This window comes from Myxocyprinus asiaticus, chromosome 28, assembly GCF_019703515.2.
Source record: "Myxocyprinus asiaticus isolate MX2 ecotype Aquarium Trade chromosome 28, UBuf_Myxa_2, whole genome shotgun sequence".
Taxonomy (NCBI): Eukaryota; Metazoa; Chordata; class Actinopteri; order Cypriniformes; family Catostomidae; genus Myxocyprinus; species Myxocyprinus asiaticus.
The window spans coordinates 27,086,469-27,105,974 of record NC_059371.1 but is presented as its reverse complement, the minus strand read 5'-3'; the positions used below and the strand labels follow the sequence as shown (position 1 = coordinate 27,105,974).

Here is a 19,506-nt window from a genome sequence, read left to right as displayed (position 1 = left end):
ATCTGAGTGGTGTTTCCCATGCAAAATTCACCACCACTATGCTAGGGTGTTGTAGGTGATTGCCAGGGCGATATGTGGTTGCTAAAGTGTTCTATGTGGTTGTTAGCATGCTGATATGTCGTTGCTAGGGAGATCTAAGTGGCTGCTAGGGCATTGCTAGGTTGCTGCTTACTGCCCTAAGTCATAAGAATCCACCCCAAAGTTTCTACAGGTGCGTTCATCTCACTCCCTAGCTCCCAGTGACGTGAATCACTATATCATGAACACAAATTCGGGCACAAAAAATGGTGTTCATTCACTGAACACTGGGACATTTATGACTCAATTTACTGCAACAAGCTGATATTCATCAACAACATGGCTGTATAAATGACACTGTTTTTTGGTAGATATTAAAATGAGCAGTGTAATTATGAAAAAGAAATTACATTAAAAAAATCTTCTACTTTTTAAAAGATTATTTCCCTTTTATGCACATTATGGATAAAAGTTAATACAAACATCTCTTTTAAAGAGAAAATAAAGCTTTGACTATCATTTTATTCTTGTGCTCACCTTCTCACGACTTGAAAGACTTTAGAAAACATGGCGACCTTTCAGGTAAGGGAACATAGTGAGTAACGATGCTGCCTGGGTTTTACGGTGCAATCTGGGAATTTTTATGGAGCAAACATTTCAGTGCACTGGAATGATTTTGTGATTGGGATAGTCCTAGAAATGACTGACTCCCTGGTCAGTTCCCTGACTACTGAACTAGGGAGCTGATTGACACACACCCTGTGATGTTCTGGTCTGTAAGTATGGCTTGGATCCCTGCTTCAGTATAATTTATGGGACATTTTCCACCTGTTTTATCATCTACCAGAAGAAAATCATCAATGTAAAATCAGATCGCTTAGAAAACTAATAGCACAACTCTCCTCAACAAACCACATGATTTGAGGTATCATTCAACTCCATAGCACAAACGGTGCAGGACGAATTACACACCATAGTTTAATTTTTAGGGTTAGGGATTTTGTCTTAGAAAGCACCACCAAAAACAGCTGTTAACCACTTTTGACCAAAATTCTCTCACCTATAACATAGACATAGGCATTGATGAGGACTGTTCCATGCTTATTAGCGGCTTTGCACTGATACACTGCTGTGTCGCTAATTTCTACATTCTTCAGAGTGAGTATGCCATGTTTCACACTGCGTCTGGGGTCTGGGTCAATATCTGCACAAACACACCACAGTAAGTCAATGCATGACAATACACCAACGTCTCTCAAGTCACAACTGCACAGATAAAGACTATTCAACATCGAAAAGAATGTAATGTGTTACCAGTAAGAGGATTGCCATTGATGCTCCAGGTGACCACAGCGCTGGGAATGCCGTCAGCCTTACATTCCAGTTTGACTGTATCTCCCGGTACATACAGCTGGCTCTTTGGTTCTTTAGTCCAGTATGGGGCAGCTAGACCAACACAAAACATACTCATGACAGGTCTCTGCAAACAGTTATACAAGCTTCTAAACTGAGCATGGTAGCCAATGTATAGCCAGTTATAAGCTTTTATTACACAACTCTCTGAAATACTTGATTTTGATTGGTCAATTGCATAATTCGGTTGTCAAATATTTTGTATAATGACCGCTGAAGTGTACATTATAAGTGTTTATTACACGGCTCTCTGGAATACTCTATTCTGATTGGTCAATGGCGCTAACCAGTGGTCAGATATTGCTCTGTAACAACCGCAATCCGTGAATTAAGTCGTATCAGACCGCTCGTCCAGCTTCTGTGAGCCTTCTCTCCTGCTTCTTGGATCTCTGTGCGATCTCTACAAGTAAGCTAATAAAATTATTTCAATTCAAATCAATGTTTCATCTGCATTTATTTATTTGTTTGGCAAGTAGTCTTGTAATAGGCTGAATAATGAGGAGTCAGATGGTCTTTTTCACAAAATAAACACCAACAGAACTCCGATGCAAACCAGAGGTTGATTTCAGCTGTTTAGCGATTTCTTTCTTCTCAAATTGCATAATTTCAACACAGATCAATATTTTATGTCCATGTATTTATTTATTTGGTTAGTAGCCACATAATAAGCTTGATAATATACAGTCAGCCGGTTGTTATCACAAAATAAACCCCTTCAGGGTTTTCAAGTACTGATCACTCTGTCTGGGTTTATTGTGCGATAACAACCAGCTGACTGCACATTATCCCTTACATATATTTTTACCATTGTCTCTGGAAGCCAGTCTCTTCTACTTCATTTATTTACTTATTTGATAAGTAGGCGTGTAAAAAGCAGATAGTCAGACAGTCAATTTTGCTAAATAAACGCCTTCAATTGATTGGGATAGTCCTAGAAATGGCTGACTCCCTGGTTACTGCCATGACTACTGAACTTGGGAGCTGATTGAGACACACCCTATGATGTTCTGGTCCGTAAGTATGGCTTGGATCCCTGCTTCAATATCATTTATGGGACATTCTCCATCTGTTTTATCATCCGCCAGACAAAAATCGTCAATATAAAATCAGATCACTTAGAAAACGAATAACACAACTCTCTTCAACAAGCCACATGATTTGAGGTATCATTCAACTAATAGCACAAGCAGTGCGGGACGAATTACACACCAAAGTTAAATTTTTAGGGTTAGGGATTTTGTCTGAGAAAGCACCACCAAAAACAGCTAACCACTTTTGACCAAAATTCTCTCACCTGTAACATAGACGTAGGCATTGTTGAGGACTGTTCCATGCTTATTAGCAGCTTTGAACTGATACACTGCTGTGTCACTGATTTCTACATGATACTACAAAATAAACGCCTTCAAGATGATACACTGTTGGGGTATATTTAGCCATAATGACAGGTAGACTGAACTTCATCCCTTACTTTTTTAGCCAACATGCAATTATACATCAATCATGCACAGCTAAAAGCCCTCAGAGAGAAAACTCGGGTTGTTGCGAGTTATTCTAAAACTAGCTTTTGTCAAGTTTAATTTTACTGAGCTATTCTGAGTCATCCTCCCACAGTTGCCCTCAAATTCACACCCCACATCCAAAACTTCAGAGGAACTGATCTGGCAGTGGGAAGCCATACCTTCTACAGTGATGCTGTAGGTGTGAGTGGTCATGCCCTGCAGGTTGGTGGCAGAACATTGATACTCGCCACTGTCAGACTCAGAGATATTCTTGAAGCGCAGCACTCTGTCATAACTGTCTTTGGAAGTGCGGGACTCAGACAGGACTCCATCTATCCTGATCCAATTGATTTTGGGAGAGGGCCTGAGGAGAGAGTATGAAATGAAAAGTTATGAAATACCACAAAGTAGTAAGATGACATGTCTGTCCAATGAGTTTATTAATATACATTTTTCCTTTCTGCTATGAGAACACAAGTAAAACTCCTGGTAAAGGAGCCCCCATAAAAACACACATAGTCAGAGCAAATGGGACTTACAGGCCCTGAACAATGCACTCCAGCTCCAGGTTTTGGCCACTGAGCACCAGGTAGGAACTGCGGGACCCAGTGGGTCTCATCATTTGTGGCCTTCTGTTACGCACAACCGAATTAGCTAGAAATACACACAAAAGAAGAAATTATTAATGAAAATATGGAGAGCGCAAGACTAACTGCATACATAAACACAATAACATTCAAATTGCTGAAACATGTGAAAATGGATTAGGCCAGTGTCAGAAATAAAAAAAAATATATTAAGAAGTGAATGCCCTGGAGTTGATTTTTAGGGGCATTAAACCTATTAAAGGAATAGTTCACCCAAAAATGGTAATTCTCAAAACACTTTCATTCTTCTGCTAAACACAAACAGTTGAGAAAAAGGTAAATCCATGGCTTCAGAAGCGATATGATAGGTGTGGGTGAGAAACAGATCAATATTTAAGTCCTTTTTTTCCTATAAATTCTCCTCCTTGCCCAGAAGGTGGCAATATGCATGACGAAAGTGAATTACCAAAAAAACAAAACAAAAGAAGAACTTTTAGTAGAGAAGAGCGCTTAGGAGGGCTGATGATTAAAAAAGGACTTAAATATTGATCCGTTTCTCACCCAGACGTATCATATCACTTCTGAAGATTTGGATTTAACCACTGGAGTCTTGTGGATTACTTTTATGCTGCCTTTATGTGCTTTTGGGAACTTCAAAGTTCTGGCCACCATTCACTTGTATTGTATGGACACAAATCTTTGTTTGTGTTCTGCAGAAGAAAGTCGAACACATCTGGGATGATGAAAGGTGAGAAAATGATCTGTTCCTTTACAAAATACAACCTTTCAGTTACCTGTGATTGCTCTGTCTGAAGCTCAGGGACAGTATATTATTTTATTTTATCCTTTATATATATATATTCTATCCTTTATATATATATATATATATATATATATATATATATATATATATATATATATATATATATTATACGTATTTATATGTGTGTGTGTGTGTGTGTGTGTGTGTGTGTGTGTGTGTGTGTGTGTGTGTGTGGTGATGGGGGCATGGCCGAGCACTGGTTTGTGAATGGAGAGCGAGGCCTGGAGGAATGAATGGGAAGGACTCGTACCGGTGTATAATTTCTGTAACAGCTGTTCTGTGTTTCAGTGAGCAGGCATTGGGGAGATAAAAGGGAGATGAGAAGCCCAGAGAGAGAGCGAGAGACGCACAAAGCTCTCTGTGTCTATGTTTAACGTGACTGCTGAAAAGCAGTGTGTGTATTTTATGTGATGCTGAAAAGCAACGTTATATTATACACTGAAAAGTGTAATTAAAAGTCTTATGTGGATTGTTCACCTGGCTCCCACTTCCTCCTCCAAACCCCCAGGTTTCGGCACCAATGTGGCAGACCTCTGCCTTTCTTATGGAGGAGGAAGCGGGAGCCGGGTGAACAATCCATGTAAGACTTTTAATGACACTTTTCAGTGTCTCTCTGGGCTTCTTGTCTCCCCTTTATCTCCCCAACGCCACTCACTGAAACACAGAACAGCTTTTAGAGAAATTATACACAGGTGCCAGTCCTTCCCAATTATTCCTCCTGGCCTCGCTCTCCATTCACAAACCAGCGCTCAACCACGCCGCCATCACCACAATATATATATATATATATATATATATATATATATATATATATATATATATATATACATACTATCCCTGAGCTTCGGACAGATTAATCTCTGGTAGACCTTTAGCTTACAGCTTGACACATTCACATAAAGAAGACATGAACTAGTGTAGTCTAGTCTAGTAGATGGTAACTGAAAGAATGCATGTTTGAATCCCTGTGGGGATCCTTGAGCTATCACCATTGTGCTCTTGAGCAAGACGTTTAACCCCAGGTTGCTCCTGGCGGACTGTCGCTGTGACTATGATGTGGCTACAACTGCCAGTGTACTGATCATAACAGATAAACTTGAATCCTATCACCCTTCCGTTCTGTCCCTGCCTCAGCTGTTTGTGGCCACACAGTGACGCCAGAACCGTAGGGCCACTTTTTGAAGTTTGTTAGATGAGGTATTAACAACGTTAATTGTTTAAATGTTTAATAAAAAATAAAAAAAAAAACAAAAAAAAAAACAATATATCATATTTTGAAGTTAAAAACAATGCAATGCTTAGCAAATCTAGGAACATCAGCATGACCTAATTAATATACATGAGTTAAGATATCGCCATCTCAGCAAGACCCAGTCAGTGGCCTGCCATTACTTCAAAACTTGTTTTGGCACACAAGGTACTGTAAAAGAGTGCTTGTATGTTTAGGACAGTCAGCATTCACTGTCTTGCTGCTTACAGGGGACAACAGTCAGCTTGATGGGCTCTTTGAGCACGATGATACGGGCACTGAGGAACTGAGTGCTGCAGGTGTAGTCTTCACGGCTGTCTGCCTCAGTCACATGAGAGAAGTACAGGTTTCCATCCCGACCCTGAATTACACGCTCATTCTGCTGAATGTGCCTGAGTCCTGATAGAGGCAGACACACACAGAGAGAGAAAGAGAGAGCAGAGACAAGAAAGTATAAATAAGTGCATTTATTTTTATATCGCTGAGTAGCAAAATGCTAATAATCTTATTTATAAACATGGGGGGAAATCTGAAAATAGAGCAAAGTAGTGAGGGAACAACAGACTAACTCTTATCCATCCAGTGTATGACTGGGGCCACAGTGCTATTAGGAGGGTTACAAGGAAGCACCACACTCTCTCCTTCCTCCACTTTTTTTGACACCTTCTTCTCCTTCTGTAAAGTGGGAGTGTCTGTGTGTGTGTGAGAGAGAGACAGACAGATAGAGAGAGAGAAAGAGAGGTGAGACTGGTGAGAGAGAGGCACAATTTCTACTTCACTGCCCTAAATGCAAGGGCGTAGCCAGGAAATTACTTTTGGGAGGGCCTCAGTAAAAATGGATGGGCCAAGTTTTCGGCCAATACATATTTTTTTTAAAATAAACTGTCCTTAACAACAGAGAAACGGCACATATAAACAGTTCTTTCACACTTTCAGAAATCAGAATTTATGCATTTTTTAAACTATTATATAAATATATATTTGAAGTCAAAGAATAATCTCCAATATTCTGGGTGGTCCTAGGTCTAATTTGGGTGGGCTTCCGCCCACCCTTGGCTACGCCACTGCCTAAATGTCAAGATACAAGAGATAAATCCTTGGAAAAACTTTCAAATATCAGACCACATTTTTCTAATTTAGCAGAAAAAGATCAAATGCAAGTGCTAAAATTTAAACTGCACACACAAATCACTGCTTTGACCAGGATATTTACTAGTATATCTGCACAGCAGTATATTCTTAGAACAGTTTCTTGATTGAGTATTTTTTTTTTTATTTAATTAAATCTACTGCATTTTATTTTAATTATATTTTTATGAACGTTATTAATTGTTATGAAGAGACTCTCATATTAATAGCAATTTATGTAAACATTTTTGGTTTTAAATTGCAGTAAAAATTATATGACAAAAACAAAACTTAATTATGTTTTTGAATTCAAAAGCATAATATGCTTTCAATTAATTTTTCACACAGCAGTTAACAAAACAAAGCATTAAGAAAACCAGAAAGCATTAAATAAAACTACATAGCTAGTCAAACTTGCTTTGAAATTATATAAAGGGTGTCAGTTCGTTCATAAAATGAAAGTGACCAGCCCCAGCTCCATGAGGAGTAATATGTAGGCTATTGTTAGCCCTTCCATGCGGAGTACTCTCACTTCCTGCAAGCATTATTCCCACGAGTGGTCATCCCTGCTGACACCCTTACACGACATCAACTCACACTGGTTTCTGAGGTAACCGTTGTCAGGGAAACTGGCAGAGAGGTTGGTATAGAGTGAGAGACACAGGTAGATTGCTAGATAGCATGGCAAAACAGCAGTTGTGTTGCTTTTTTATACAAAGTGCTACTCAGTGTCGTGTTTGACAGCTAATTGGGGAGCAATCTATGATTTTTATTTGTTTGGGAATTCTGACCATATCTGTAAAATGGTAGTGTGACTGGCACACTGCAATTTCCCTTTAAATGGCATTTTATGCATATAAAACAACAGGGGGGATGGGTTTGATTGTATGCTGTTATCTGCCGTGCACCAGCTTCTCTCTTCAGAAAAACTAGCCACATGTGGTAGCGTCAGGGATATCAAACATGCGATCAAGTGCGTGTCGCTCCATAATGTCACGATAATGAATGTGACTTACTATCTGTGATGATGTGAGCCTCGTTAGACACAGCTGTGCCAAGCTCGTTAGACGTGTAGCAGCTATAACGGCCCTGGTACTGGTGGATCGGTCCATCCTTGGCAGTCAATGAAAAAGTTCCAGAATCTCTGGACACTGAAAGTTCAGGGTCTTGAGACGGGTCAAACTCCACACCATCTTTTACCCATCGGAACCTAGTGATGATGCAGAGAAGAAAAAAATTAGATATTTTTCACAGAATTCAAATAGTGATTTATAACATAACAGAAGTATTACATTCATAAATTAAAGGGATAGTTCACCCACAAATTTTAATTCTCTCATTGTTGTTTACTCATCCTCAAGCCATGCCAGATGTGTATGACTTCTTCAGCAGAGCACAAACAAAGATTTTTAGAAGAATATCTCAGAATATCTATCTGTAGGTCCAAACAATGCAAGTTAATGGTGATTAGACATTTGTAGCTCCAAAAATCACATAAAGGAAACCAAAAAGTAATCTATTCGACTTCAGTGGTTAAATCTGTATCTTCAGAAGCAATATAATAGGTGTGGGTGAAAAACAGATCAAAATTTAAGTCCTATATTTACTCTAAATCTCTTCACTTTTACATCTGAAAGTCACATGTGGTGCCTGTTTAAATTCACATTCACATCTGAAAGTGAAAGTTAAAGTAGAGATTTAGAGTAAAAAATGACTTAAATATTGTTCTGTTTCTCACCCACAGCTATTATATTGCTTCTGAAGATATGAATTTAAATACATATCTAAAAAGCTTTCTAAAAATCTTCTTTTTTGTTCTGCTGGAGAAAGAAAGTCATACATATTTGGGATGGCAGGAGGGAAAGTAAATGATAAAAGAATTTTCATTTTTGGGTGAACTATCACTTTACATTGATGGTGTGTGGATTTAATGCTTTTTCTCAACCAATCCTTTTAAGATTAATAAGAAATTATGGGTAACACATTACCTAAAATCCTGCACATGTATAAAGCAGGGCCATAACAACCCTAGATGAGGGGGACATGTTCCCCCTAATATTTGGAGTAGTGGTTGATCGGTATGGGGTTTTCAAGGGCAAATTCTTAAACTTATACATTTGGTACCCCGCAATATTGAATATTTGGCTAAATCCTTGATATAAAGCAATAAAATACATACATACAAACATACACATGCACATGCACACAATATATAGACAAAAAAAACAAATGCATAAATAAATGCATAATTAAATAATGCATTCACAATGCCTTATAAAACACCTTATAATCATTTATACATTCACTTTAATCATTTTACCACAGTTATACAGGTTATCGCTGTTAAACAATACATTATAATATTTTTGTATTCATTCTTATACCTTGAAAGCTTATAATGTATTAAAACACATGATAAACTCCAAATTTCTTGTCACAATGCATCATTATGCATAAAGTTTAAAGGTGTATTGTAAGGTGTCTAATATACTATAACTGTGGATAAAACTATGAAAAATACAACGCATTAAAATGTTTTTTTTATGAACATTATGAATACCTTTATGAAAAATACTTTCATAATGCATTATACTGTATACAGAGGCCACAAGTGAAATGCTACCAAATTAGGTAAACATGATGCTATGGATACTGACGTGGGTGGAGGATTCCCAGTTGCCTCACAGGTGAGTGTAATGTCATCTGCTGAAAAGGTGGTGACAGACTGTGGTTGGGCAGTTATCACTGGGGGGCTTTTTACTGCAGAGAGAGTATACAGTCAGACATAAAACACACATTTACCCAGTACTTTCCTAGATGAGCTGTGAATTTAGCAAGGCAAATAGAACAAAGTCCTCTATTTCCAGGAACCAATATTATTTTCATTAATTAATAATGTTGATGAGGAAGGCACATTAATAACAGTAGTGAAGCAGCCCTTCTGCTGACCTCATGTAATCACACACCATGCAATATTCACAACAACTTAATGATGTGCTGCAGCAATGACTTCCTGCAGCACCATTTCCTATTGAAACTCAACAGTGTTCTGGAGCCAGTGCCTCTGAATGTCTAAAACACACACACTTGATTAGTTCCAATAGACATGTCTGAGAAATATCATTAAAACTCCCAGATGAAAAGAAAAAAAAGTAGAGTGTGGTGTTAAGTGTGCAGAGGTAATACATGGAGATTACTGTAGGTGAGCATGTCAAATGTTTTTACAGATGAGTAGCCTGTGAGAGGAAGGAAGGATCTGATAGTGGAGGAGAGAAAAAGAGATGCAGATAGCAAGAGCGTAAAGCCCTTGAAGTAATCTACGGATGCATTCACAGAAGCTATAAACATGTTCTTATACTTGATGCATAAAACCACAGATGTCAGGGAATGGTGCGATTAGAGCAATCCCTCACACCATGCAATTTATGCCCTAAGACTTTTACGTGCACGCCTGGTATTTGTACTGGTAATATATCTACTGACTGTCCAATTAGCTTTGGAAGTGAGAGCCTGGTGTTTTCAGAAATCCTTTATTTTGCTATTGTTCTAGTTATAATTTTTATAGTTGATCTGTAAATATCAAGCTGATCAAGTAAAAAAATAATCTAAAATCAGGGCTAGGGACAAAAGTGATACTAAAGTGACAAAAATGCCTCAGAACTCACCTTAAAGGGGTGCCACTGTTATGCATTCTTCCGATTTTTTCCTTATATCTGTTACCTAATATTTAAAAGGGTCATGACATGCCTATTTTAATTTGCTCCTTGAGGTTAACTTATAATATTAGTAAAGTGTATTGTACAAAAATAGTCATATATTTGTAAAACATGATCATTTTGACCCTCTGTCAGAAACGCTCAGTTTTGGTGCTGCTTCTCCTTTAAGACTTGACAGCAAATTCCCACTATTCTGATTGGCTCTGTGCTCTTGACTGACCTGTTTTCTCATTGCCATCTCACTGCTCACCACTACTGGGCGGGGCTACAGAAGTGATAAGGCAAATTTCTGCAGTAAGGAGGAAATTTTGAGTTCCAAAACTTACAGTATGTTTATAGTACAGTGACCTCTTATATGTCAAAAGGTCAAGGAAAATTTGATTCCTCATGAGATGATTCCTTTAATATACAGTATTTCTTATGTAGCCGGTGGGTTGTAAATAACAACTCAGGATACACAAAAAATATTTGGGGGGATAAGTTTGAGAAACCGTTTGAGACGGCTGTTTAAGAAAAAAAATTATTTAAAAAAAAAAAAAAAACAGCGGTCGATGGGGCCATATATATATATATATATATATATATATATATATATATATATATATATATATATAAAATATAAAAAGAATGAAACACAGTAGGGAAACACAAAAAATGAAATACGGTAGAGGCCAGTCCTCACATGTATGCAAAACGTGGTCAAAATCCACACATGCAATCCATATGCATCCCAAAGAATTATCAACCAATGTACAAAACCGGGAGCTCTCTTGCACAATGTATGTTCTCACATTTCTTACACGAGTGAGTACCAGAAATCAGGTGTCACAAAACTCTGGGGTCGCAAAACTCCGGTTCTTAAAGGGGCCACGTCCAATTTATGACTATAGTTAAATTACATGAAATTTCTCCACTTGGCTACACTTATTATTCTGTTCTTGGCCTATTGAGTGAATGGTTTCATGCCCCTGCAGACACTGAAGCTTGTTCTGCATTTGCTATCTCAGTGGCAAGTGTTGTTTGAAAGTGTTGCTAACATGAAAAAACAAAAAACAAAACAACAATCGGTACTGAATATGTAGAAAATACTCCCGACAACTGCAAATCCCATTACATCACACATACTATAATTCATTTTAAAATATCCATGTTTTAATGCGCCCTGCAATTTTTCATATTGTTTATCCACTTCTGAATCTAACAGATTTCTCAGAGGGCTTGGCTATTGTTGCACTCTTTTCGGTTATTGGAACAAGTTTGGGGATTTTTTTTGTGAAGTAGTGGAGTGAAGTTAGTGCATGCAAAACCACATATTGTGTACACAATTATACACACACAGGGCTTGAGATACTTACAGTCTCTAATTTTGTCTGTCCATTGAGTCAGCAGGGGGATCAATCACAAAGAAATCATGTTAGTTTACAGTAATATAAAGTACCAGCAACATGCACTTTTATGTTGCACAATACACATGCACAAGCATATGCACTCAAATTACTACACATACTTGCGAGGACCTCCCATAAGACAATTATTCTTAAATTAAGCAAACTATAATTACTATACCCTACACATTACCCTTTCAGACACCTTTTGCATTTCTAGATTTTAATTAATATCATTTTGCCCATTTATAATTTTTTCCTAAAAAGTACCATGCTTCACACATTGTCTTTTAATATAGTAAGGAAATCAACTTACTGTAAAAACAAGTTGGTTTTACTATATTTGTGAGTAATTTAGCCCTCACAAGTATAGCAAATAAGTACAGACACATAGATTGCATTAATCCAGATAATGCACTGTATATTGTTCTTTGTGAATCTTGATAAATCTTTGTATCATTACGCTGAACTGGAGATGAGTAAACAAAAAAAATGCTTTATGCCAGCTCCGACACCTGGAGTTTAGTTCAGCTGGCTGAGACCCAAGAAGCACGCTAGAGATAACAAGATGCTGGCAAAGCAGAGCAAAAATAAACTCACTTTCAAGCTGTTTTCCTTGCTATGTTTCAACCTTCCTTTGCATTACTGGATGATACTGCAGTCCTAACAACTTAATATGAAAACAATTATGTTGAATACTTGAAAATTGCTCCACAGGCAGTGGGGCGGTGGGTGTGAGCGCAGAGCACATGGGCTGTTTCCAGTCAGGCCGTGCTTGCTGAACATTTTAATGTGGGAGTGTTACTGATCTCAGTGGTCACATCTATGTCCATGTCTCCAGTTTAAAGGTCAATAATTGAAAGTCAAGAGAAACCTTGACATTTACTCATGGTGTAACTCTTCAGACTCTTTCAGCTCCACATGAAATTTCTGTTTTACTGTTTTCATCATGTGTGTTTGTGTGTGTGAGTACAGGTTTATCCTCCATTGTGGGGACCAAATGTCCCCACGGGGACAGTAAAACCTGAGATCACCTACATCACCAGCCAGCGGTCCCCACAAGGGAAATGGCTTAGTAAACATACTAACATACATTTTTTTTTTAAATGCAAAAATGCAAAAAGGTTTCTGTGAGGGTTAGGTTTAGGGGTAGGGTTGGGGTTATGCGATAGAAATTATCATTAGATCCGTATAAAATCCATAGAAGTCTATGAAATGTCCCCACGATTATATAAAAACAAGTGTGTGTGTGTGTGGGGAGAGAGAGGTGGGACAGAGTCTGATACATTGATACACTACTGCAATCTTAAATTGCAGACGTACAATAATAGCAACAAACCCAGTGCTGTTTATAGCTTTAGGAAGCTTGTAGTAGGGGTGGACAAGCTGATGTTTTACAGTTCCTCTGCAGGTGTATTTAAATCACTGCATACTTGAGTTTCCTTTCCAATCAGGAACAGGCCTATACTAGGTGCTCGGATAAATAGTTTAATCAATTGAGCAATTAAACTTACCTAAAACTGCAAACACATTTAAATGTTAACTCACACCTTCTTAGCAAAGTGTAATAACCATTACAATAAGCCATAGCAGAAAAACAACCACAGAACAACATTGCTAAAAGTTGATTTTCTGCTATCAGTACCAGTTTTTCTGCTAAGTTTGGACACACTTGACTGAAATTGTTTCTAATGATCTTAAAAACCTTTTGATCTATATGCATATGCTTTAATAATTGAAATTAGTTTTGTAGACAAATGTAAATTGTGCCTATGTGTGAATATCTTTTCAAAACTAAAATTATTATTATTATTAATTTATTTTAATGGATGAATTAAGACCAGAGATGGAAGGAGGAGCAGCCAACAAGTGGCTAGCGTATTTGGTAACTACAATGTTGTTTAAAAAGAATCCCAGTTGGATACCTCATGAAGTTGGCTGAAAGAATGCCTAGACTAGTGTGCAAAAAGAACTGTAATCTATGCAAAAAGTGGCTATTTTTAAAGAAGCTAAAATATAGTTTGAGATAGTCTGGATTTGTTTGACATTTATTGGTCACTGCATAATTCCCTTATTTCCATTTATATTATTTTAGTTTTGTGACTAATATTATTCTAAAATCCGGAAAAAAACAATAATAATAAAAAAAAAAAAGACTAGGTGTGTCCATTCTTTTGACAGGTAGTGTACATATTTCATGCATTGTAAAATCCTGTACTCACATTTAGATGGGATGTTGATGGTGGCTTGCCCAGGCTTGGGAGTGAGGAACAGCAGGAGGAGAGAGAGCAGAGGCAACAGGAGAGGTGCACATCGCCCCCTGCTGCCCACCTGCTCTTGTGACGTGGCAGGCATTGCACTTGCTTCCAGGCACAAACACAACCGGTAGGAAAACCTTGGATAATCTCACTCAGAGAAAAGCAGACCTCCAATCTACCTCCTTCTCTGCTGCTCTCTCACTTACTCTGTTTCTTCTACTAAGTCTCTTACAGGTCCACTCCCTCCTGTCGTACTCTCACTGCAAGAGAAGAGAGAGAGGGGGAGTGAGGGAGGAGGAGACCCATGTGTATTGGGGGAGAGAAAAAGACTTAGACCTCCACATGGCTCAGGACAGAGGGAGACGGAGAGGTAAGAGACAAAAGAGTGAGAGGTAGAGAGAGAAAAAGGGTGGAGTGAGGGACAGTGTGCTCCAAATTACCAATACTGTGGAAGTACTATGATGATGATGGTATTGGATGGGGTAAAACCAGGGTGCTTTGATATATACATGGTACTGAATGATTACCATATTCATGTGCCATGACATTTACCCTTGCACCCCACAATTTGAAAATCCCTGCTTTAGAATAATGCTTCGCTATTAATAGCTGATAGTATTCTAAAGTGTTACCAAATATTTAATGACCGATGTCACCAAGCGTGTAAAAATCTAGATTGGTGCTTTAGTGTAAGTGCATTTTTTTTATATTTCAGCGGTTATTTCTACATCAGTGAATGCCTTGTTAAAAAAAGGGGAAAGGCCAACAGTTATTGAGTTGCTTATGTATAATAACTTAATACAGAAGAGCAGAATAGCAGCTGATATCTATACTGTATGTAAAGTGTCCATACTGCTTGCAAACAAGCAGAAACCAAACCAACTTGGCAAGCGTCCTTTTCAACATCACAGAACCACTGTGTCATCTCATAAAGCAGTTTCTCAATGCATTTCCTGGATCTCTCACAGAAAAGACTGATAGTCATAGTCATTAATACAGTATATAATGGTGAATGGAGGCCTGTGTATGGAAAAAAGATGATGTAAAAATCCTGGCTGGGTCTTGAGGATTTTTTTCAAGGACCTCTATAAGAGCATGAATATAAGCATCTATTACAGCAGTGATCACTCACTCTATAGGCTCAGTAGCTACTCTGCAGGAGGACTTCTGTACCTGGGCCTGCCAAATTACACCACAAAGGCCTGCGTGTGTGGCTCTATTTCTCAGTACTATCACTGGATCAAAGAAACTTCTTTTTTCATTCATCTGCCTTGATCACACTACTGTACAAATGGACGTCCACTGAGGACTTCAAGAAGAGAATGGAAAAAATGAAATGAGGAAAATTTTCATTGGCTTGGGTACAGCCTATTTGAAAGCAGATGGCAGCTATGCATATCTTTAGCTGGGCACCGCTGTACTCTAATGGTGCCAAACCCTGCCGCTGAGTGACCTTGGAGAGGCGGGAAAGGTTGAAGGAGTAAAACACAATCTTTCATTCAGCCAGACATGTGCACGCAAACGCAAACACGCACACACATACACACACACACACACAGTGAAAGAACTAGCTCAGACCAGCAGACATTTCCCTGCTGTTCCACGCTGATGTATGCTGGTCTATTTTTCACACCTACAATGCTTTTCACCACATTGCTGGATCAATGCAAAGTTCCTTTAACGCAAGTCAGGACTCTCTACAACCATGCCTCCATGATGCTATTTTCTATGGAGTACAGCTCCCATCTACTCAAATGGGAAAGGCTAAAATCTCCATAATGGCTGGTCAAGATTATGAGCAAATAACATTTCAAATCAGCAATAAAATCTGACAACAATTGTATCATATCATTTAGATCACACACCAAAATTTTAAGGCTAGTCCAGCCAATGCGCATGGGCATTACTGATGAAAACTGACAGCTGATGTCTCTATCAAAATGGTGATAGACTCTTTTAACTGTAAGATAGGACTTCCATTCCTAGAGCCGCCATCTTCAGCATTACGATTTCTCCCATTCATAAGTGTACTGTATGCTGAGGAACCGGAGGGCCTTAGTGAATATCTCGGGCTGCGAGATCTTTGAGGCCCGGTGCACTGGCCTGACTGGCCGTGTCCGTAATCCAGCCCTGATTCACCAGCAAAAAAATGCTGGTCAACTGCTGGTCTTGTGAAGCTGGTTGACCAAGAAAGTCTTGCTGTATACGCTAGTTTAGAAGCCTAGTGGGGAACCCAACATGCTGGTATTTTCAACAAGGATGAAAACTCTAGGATGGACAGAGGTGGAAACCTCTTTCAGACAAGTATGTAGAGGCTTAACTGAAAATGCATTTAATTTCTTTTAGCTTCTAAAGGATTTGAGTCAGCATTTGAGCCTACACAATGGTACTTGCAGGTTACGTATGGAAGATCATACACATAATATTGGTGTAGGACCTCAGTCTTGGATTACTGGGCTCATTAAACACAGTCACCTCCTGTCAGCCCAGTGGCCTCAAAGCCTCATTGTGAAAGACAGAATTAGATAAGAGAAGAAAAGAGAGGAGGAAGAGGGGAAGGGGTGATAGAAGATGACAGCCGAGACAGTAATCCCTTCCTCCATTAAATCACACAGCTGCCCAATCAATCAGTCACCTTTCCTCTCCTCTCATCCTCTCTTGTCTGTGTGCTGGCTCTGAGATATTAGTATAAACTGATCAGAGGGGGAAGGGCTGTGTCAGTACCCAATTACAGGCTGGGTGAGCTTCCGTTGGCCTTTAACAAATGCCATCAAATGAGGATGAATTGAGCTGAAACACACTGGGCCGAATGGTAGAAGACAAGGGTGTTCGATGTGACCTTGGCCATTATCCAAGTTCATTGGGACTGAGAGATGCTGAGAGTAGAGCGATTAGCTCTGTCAAACATCTGCTCCTCAGGGAGCAAGCCGCCAATCAAATAATTGCCCAGTAACGTGTGATCAAACAGCAGCCCGTTACTAGGAGACCAAGCCAAGCATGAATGGCTCGCAGCGAACAGCAGAGGAAAGGAGGGTTTTGAGGGTGGAGAATTGGGCGAGAGTGCCCTTGCTTTAGGCAAACACTGCTTCAGCCCCAAACATGCTGATAAGAACTGTGTCTATAGTGGCTTGCATGGCTACTACTGCTGATGTGAATGAGATTGACAACAGTCAGGGCTTTAGGTCTCTCAGCACTATTGTGCAGCTGTTGATAGCATCTAATCCTGTCACCTGCCTCATTACCTAAGGTCATAGACTAAACATCATTGATGCCCTGCAGCTGGGGAGTCCCAGTGGTGAAAATGTATTTTCCACAGAACAGATGTGCATACAATGAGATAAAAAAAAACAATGCTATGCTTTTAGGCCCTTAGAGAACTGATCTACCATTCCACACAATCATAGTAATATCAAGCCTCTAGCAATTGAAAAATAACCAAACAATTATCTTTGCGAAATGGAGCACGCCGCTTCACTCACAGCATAAACTGCTTGGATTATTAGTGGAAATGTGAATCACATCATCTCAGAAAGTTGCTGTTATCCATGGTATCACAGCAACAATTTTAATGGATAACAGTCTTTATATCTAAAATGAAAGCATTGCATGATTTTAGGCTTCAAAATGTGAGAATTTGGGGAAGAAAAGATTTATTGTCCTTTAAGTGGATCACAGGAATATTTAACCCAAAAATGAAATCACTGACATTACATACTAATGTAGATGTTGGGCTGTTTACACTGAACATGCAGCATAAAGAAATGTACTTTAAGTACCCAGATGATGCATTTTTTTCAACCATCAAAAAGGAGTGTGGAATGTTGGACACTTCATGCACTCAGCACACGCGGCTTGCCGTTGATAGCGGAAGGGGCGGAGTTACCTGGCTGCCCTGCTTCTCTGATAAAACAGATGTACAATGAAGAATATAGCAGCTGGCGAAACATCAGTGAATACAGCACCTTACAAATGTGAGTTGAATGTTTTAACTTTACCCCAAGCTCCAGCTGTGAATTTGTACTTGTTTTAGATACAAGTGTTGAATTGATGTTGGCTAATGTGCTAAAGCTTGTGGCAAAACATCACGTGCATTTGAAACGTCACTTCCGTCAGCTGTTATAAGGTGAATGCTTCCATGTAGTAAAAAAACATTAAGTCTGCAATTTGGGATGATACTACACTTTAAAAATTAATGCACTACATGGCTGAGTGCATAGTATATTTTGTAAGTGTATAGTGTGTCGTTTGGGACACAGTTATTGACTTTTAGTGCATCTTTTCTTCATACAATGAAAGCTAATGATGACGGAGGCTAGCATTCTGCCTAACATCTTTGTGTGTGTGTGTGTGTGTGTGTGTGTGTGTGTGTGTGTTAATTCTTGGGTGAACAAATTTGTGTGTGTGTGTGTTCATTCTTGGGTGAACTAACCTTTAATAATGAGAAAACTGAAATTCTCATAGTACTATGTGGAGTATGGTACAAGCTTTTGCAGACCAGCTTGCTGACCAATGCACTTCAGGAGCTGGAAGCTAAATTTCTGCTAATCCTGGCATCTGTATTCCTGTCATGTTAGCTGGATAAGGGTGGAATCTTGGAAGATTCCATCTTGGTCTTGATCCTGAGGTTATTTGTTCATAAATTAAATATGCCCTCAAGTAACACTACTACCCTCCCACTGGAAAGTGTGCAATATGAATAGTCTGTATTCACCTTATGCGCCAGAGAAACTAGTGTGCAGCCATCTTAAAATGTTGTCTCGGAACTTCCGTTGATGTCAAAGTTTAATTAGCTAGCTAAATGGATTTACAGGTTGAGTTGTCAAAAGATATCATGAGTATTTTAAAGTGTTCAGGGGATGTCATAACAACTGGAAGCAGACATGGGAGATTTTAAAACAAGAGTACTTCATAAATACACATGAGCCTACCTTCAAGCTGTGGACATACTGATGTGCATCTGTGCTCATGAAACTCCAAGAGACAACACAAAGTCATTAAAAATATCTCTGTAGGACAACTATGCAATCTTTTCGTGTCATTCACCCATCGTGTTATTGTTAAGGTGAGTAGAGTTTTTGAGCATTAAACCGGGACGGGGAGAGGGGTTGACACTCTATTCATACACACACACACGATGTGAAACGGTATGTTTTATTTTATATTACGTTTACAACTATTTTAATAATATTTAAGCCTCTAAAAATGTATTTTAAAAAGTACAATTGTCATTTTCTTTAATGTTATGAACTTGCATGTGTAATAATTGCGAGCTGTCACTGTTGGAAATTTCATATCAACTACACATTTTAACACAAATTATTAAATTGAAACCTAAAAATTAAGCAGAATTACACGTACAACAATTAAAGGCTTATATTATGAAAAATGCAGTGTTTCATAGCTGGCTGAATGTGATCTGCCAGGTGC

At 38.7% G+C, this 19,506-nt stretch overlaps 1 protein-coding gene across 1 annotated transcript in view; it reads right to left on the bottom strand.

Annotated features, from left to right (window-relative positions):
• The window catches only part of l1cama (L1 cell adhesion molecule, paralog a), a 95,399-nt gene that overhangs the window by 13,947 nt on the left and 61,946 nt on the right, over positions 1-19,506 (bottom strand). The window contains exons 3-12 of the mRNA XM_051660327.1: positions 14,044-14,339; positions 11,792-11,806; positions 9,378-9,480; positions 7,737-7,930; positions 6,162-6,284; positions 5,821-5,991; positions 3,473-3,587; positions 3,113-3,297; positions 1,333-1,464; positions 1,079-1,222 (exon numbers count right to left, since the gene is read on the bottom strand). Coding sequence (XP_051516287.1) covers positions 1,079-1,222; positions 1,333-1,464; positions 3,113-3,297; positions 3,473-3,587; positions 5,821-5,991; positions 6,162-6,284; positions 7,737-7,930; positions 9,378-9,480; positions 11,792-11,806; positions 14,044-14,176 — 1,315 coding nt within the window. The 5' untranslated portion in view covers positions 14,177-14,339. The remainder of the gene's footprint in view (positions 1-1,078; positions 1,223-1,332; positions 1,465-3,112; positions 3,298-3,472; positions 3,588-5,820; positions 5,992-6,161; positions 6,285-7,736; positions 7,931-9,377; positions 9,481-11,791; positions 11,807-14,043; positions 14,340-19,506) is intronic.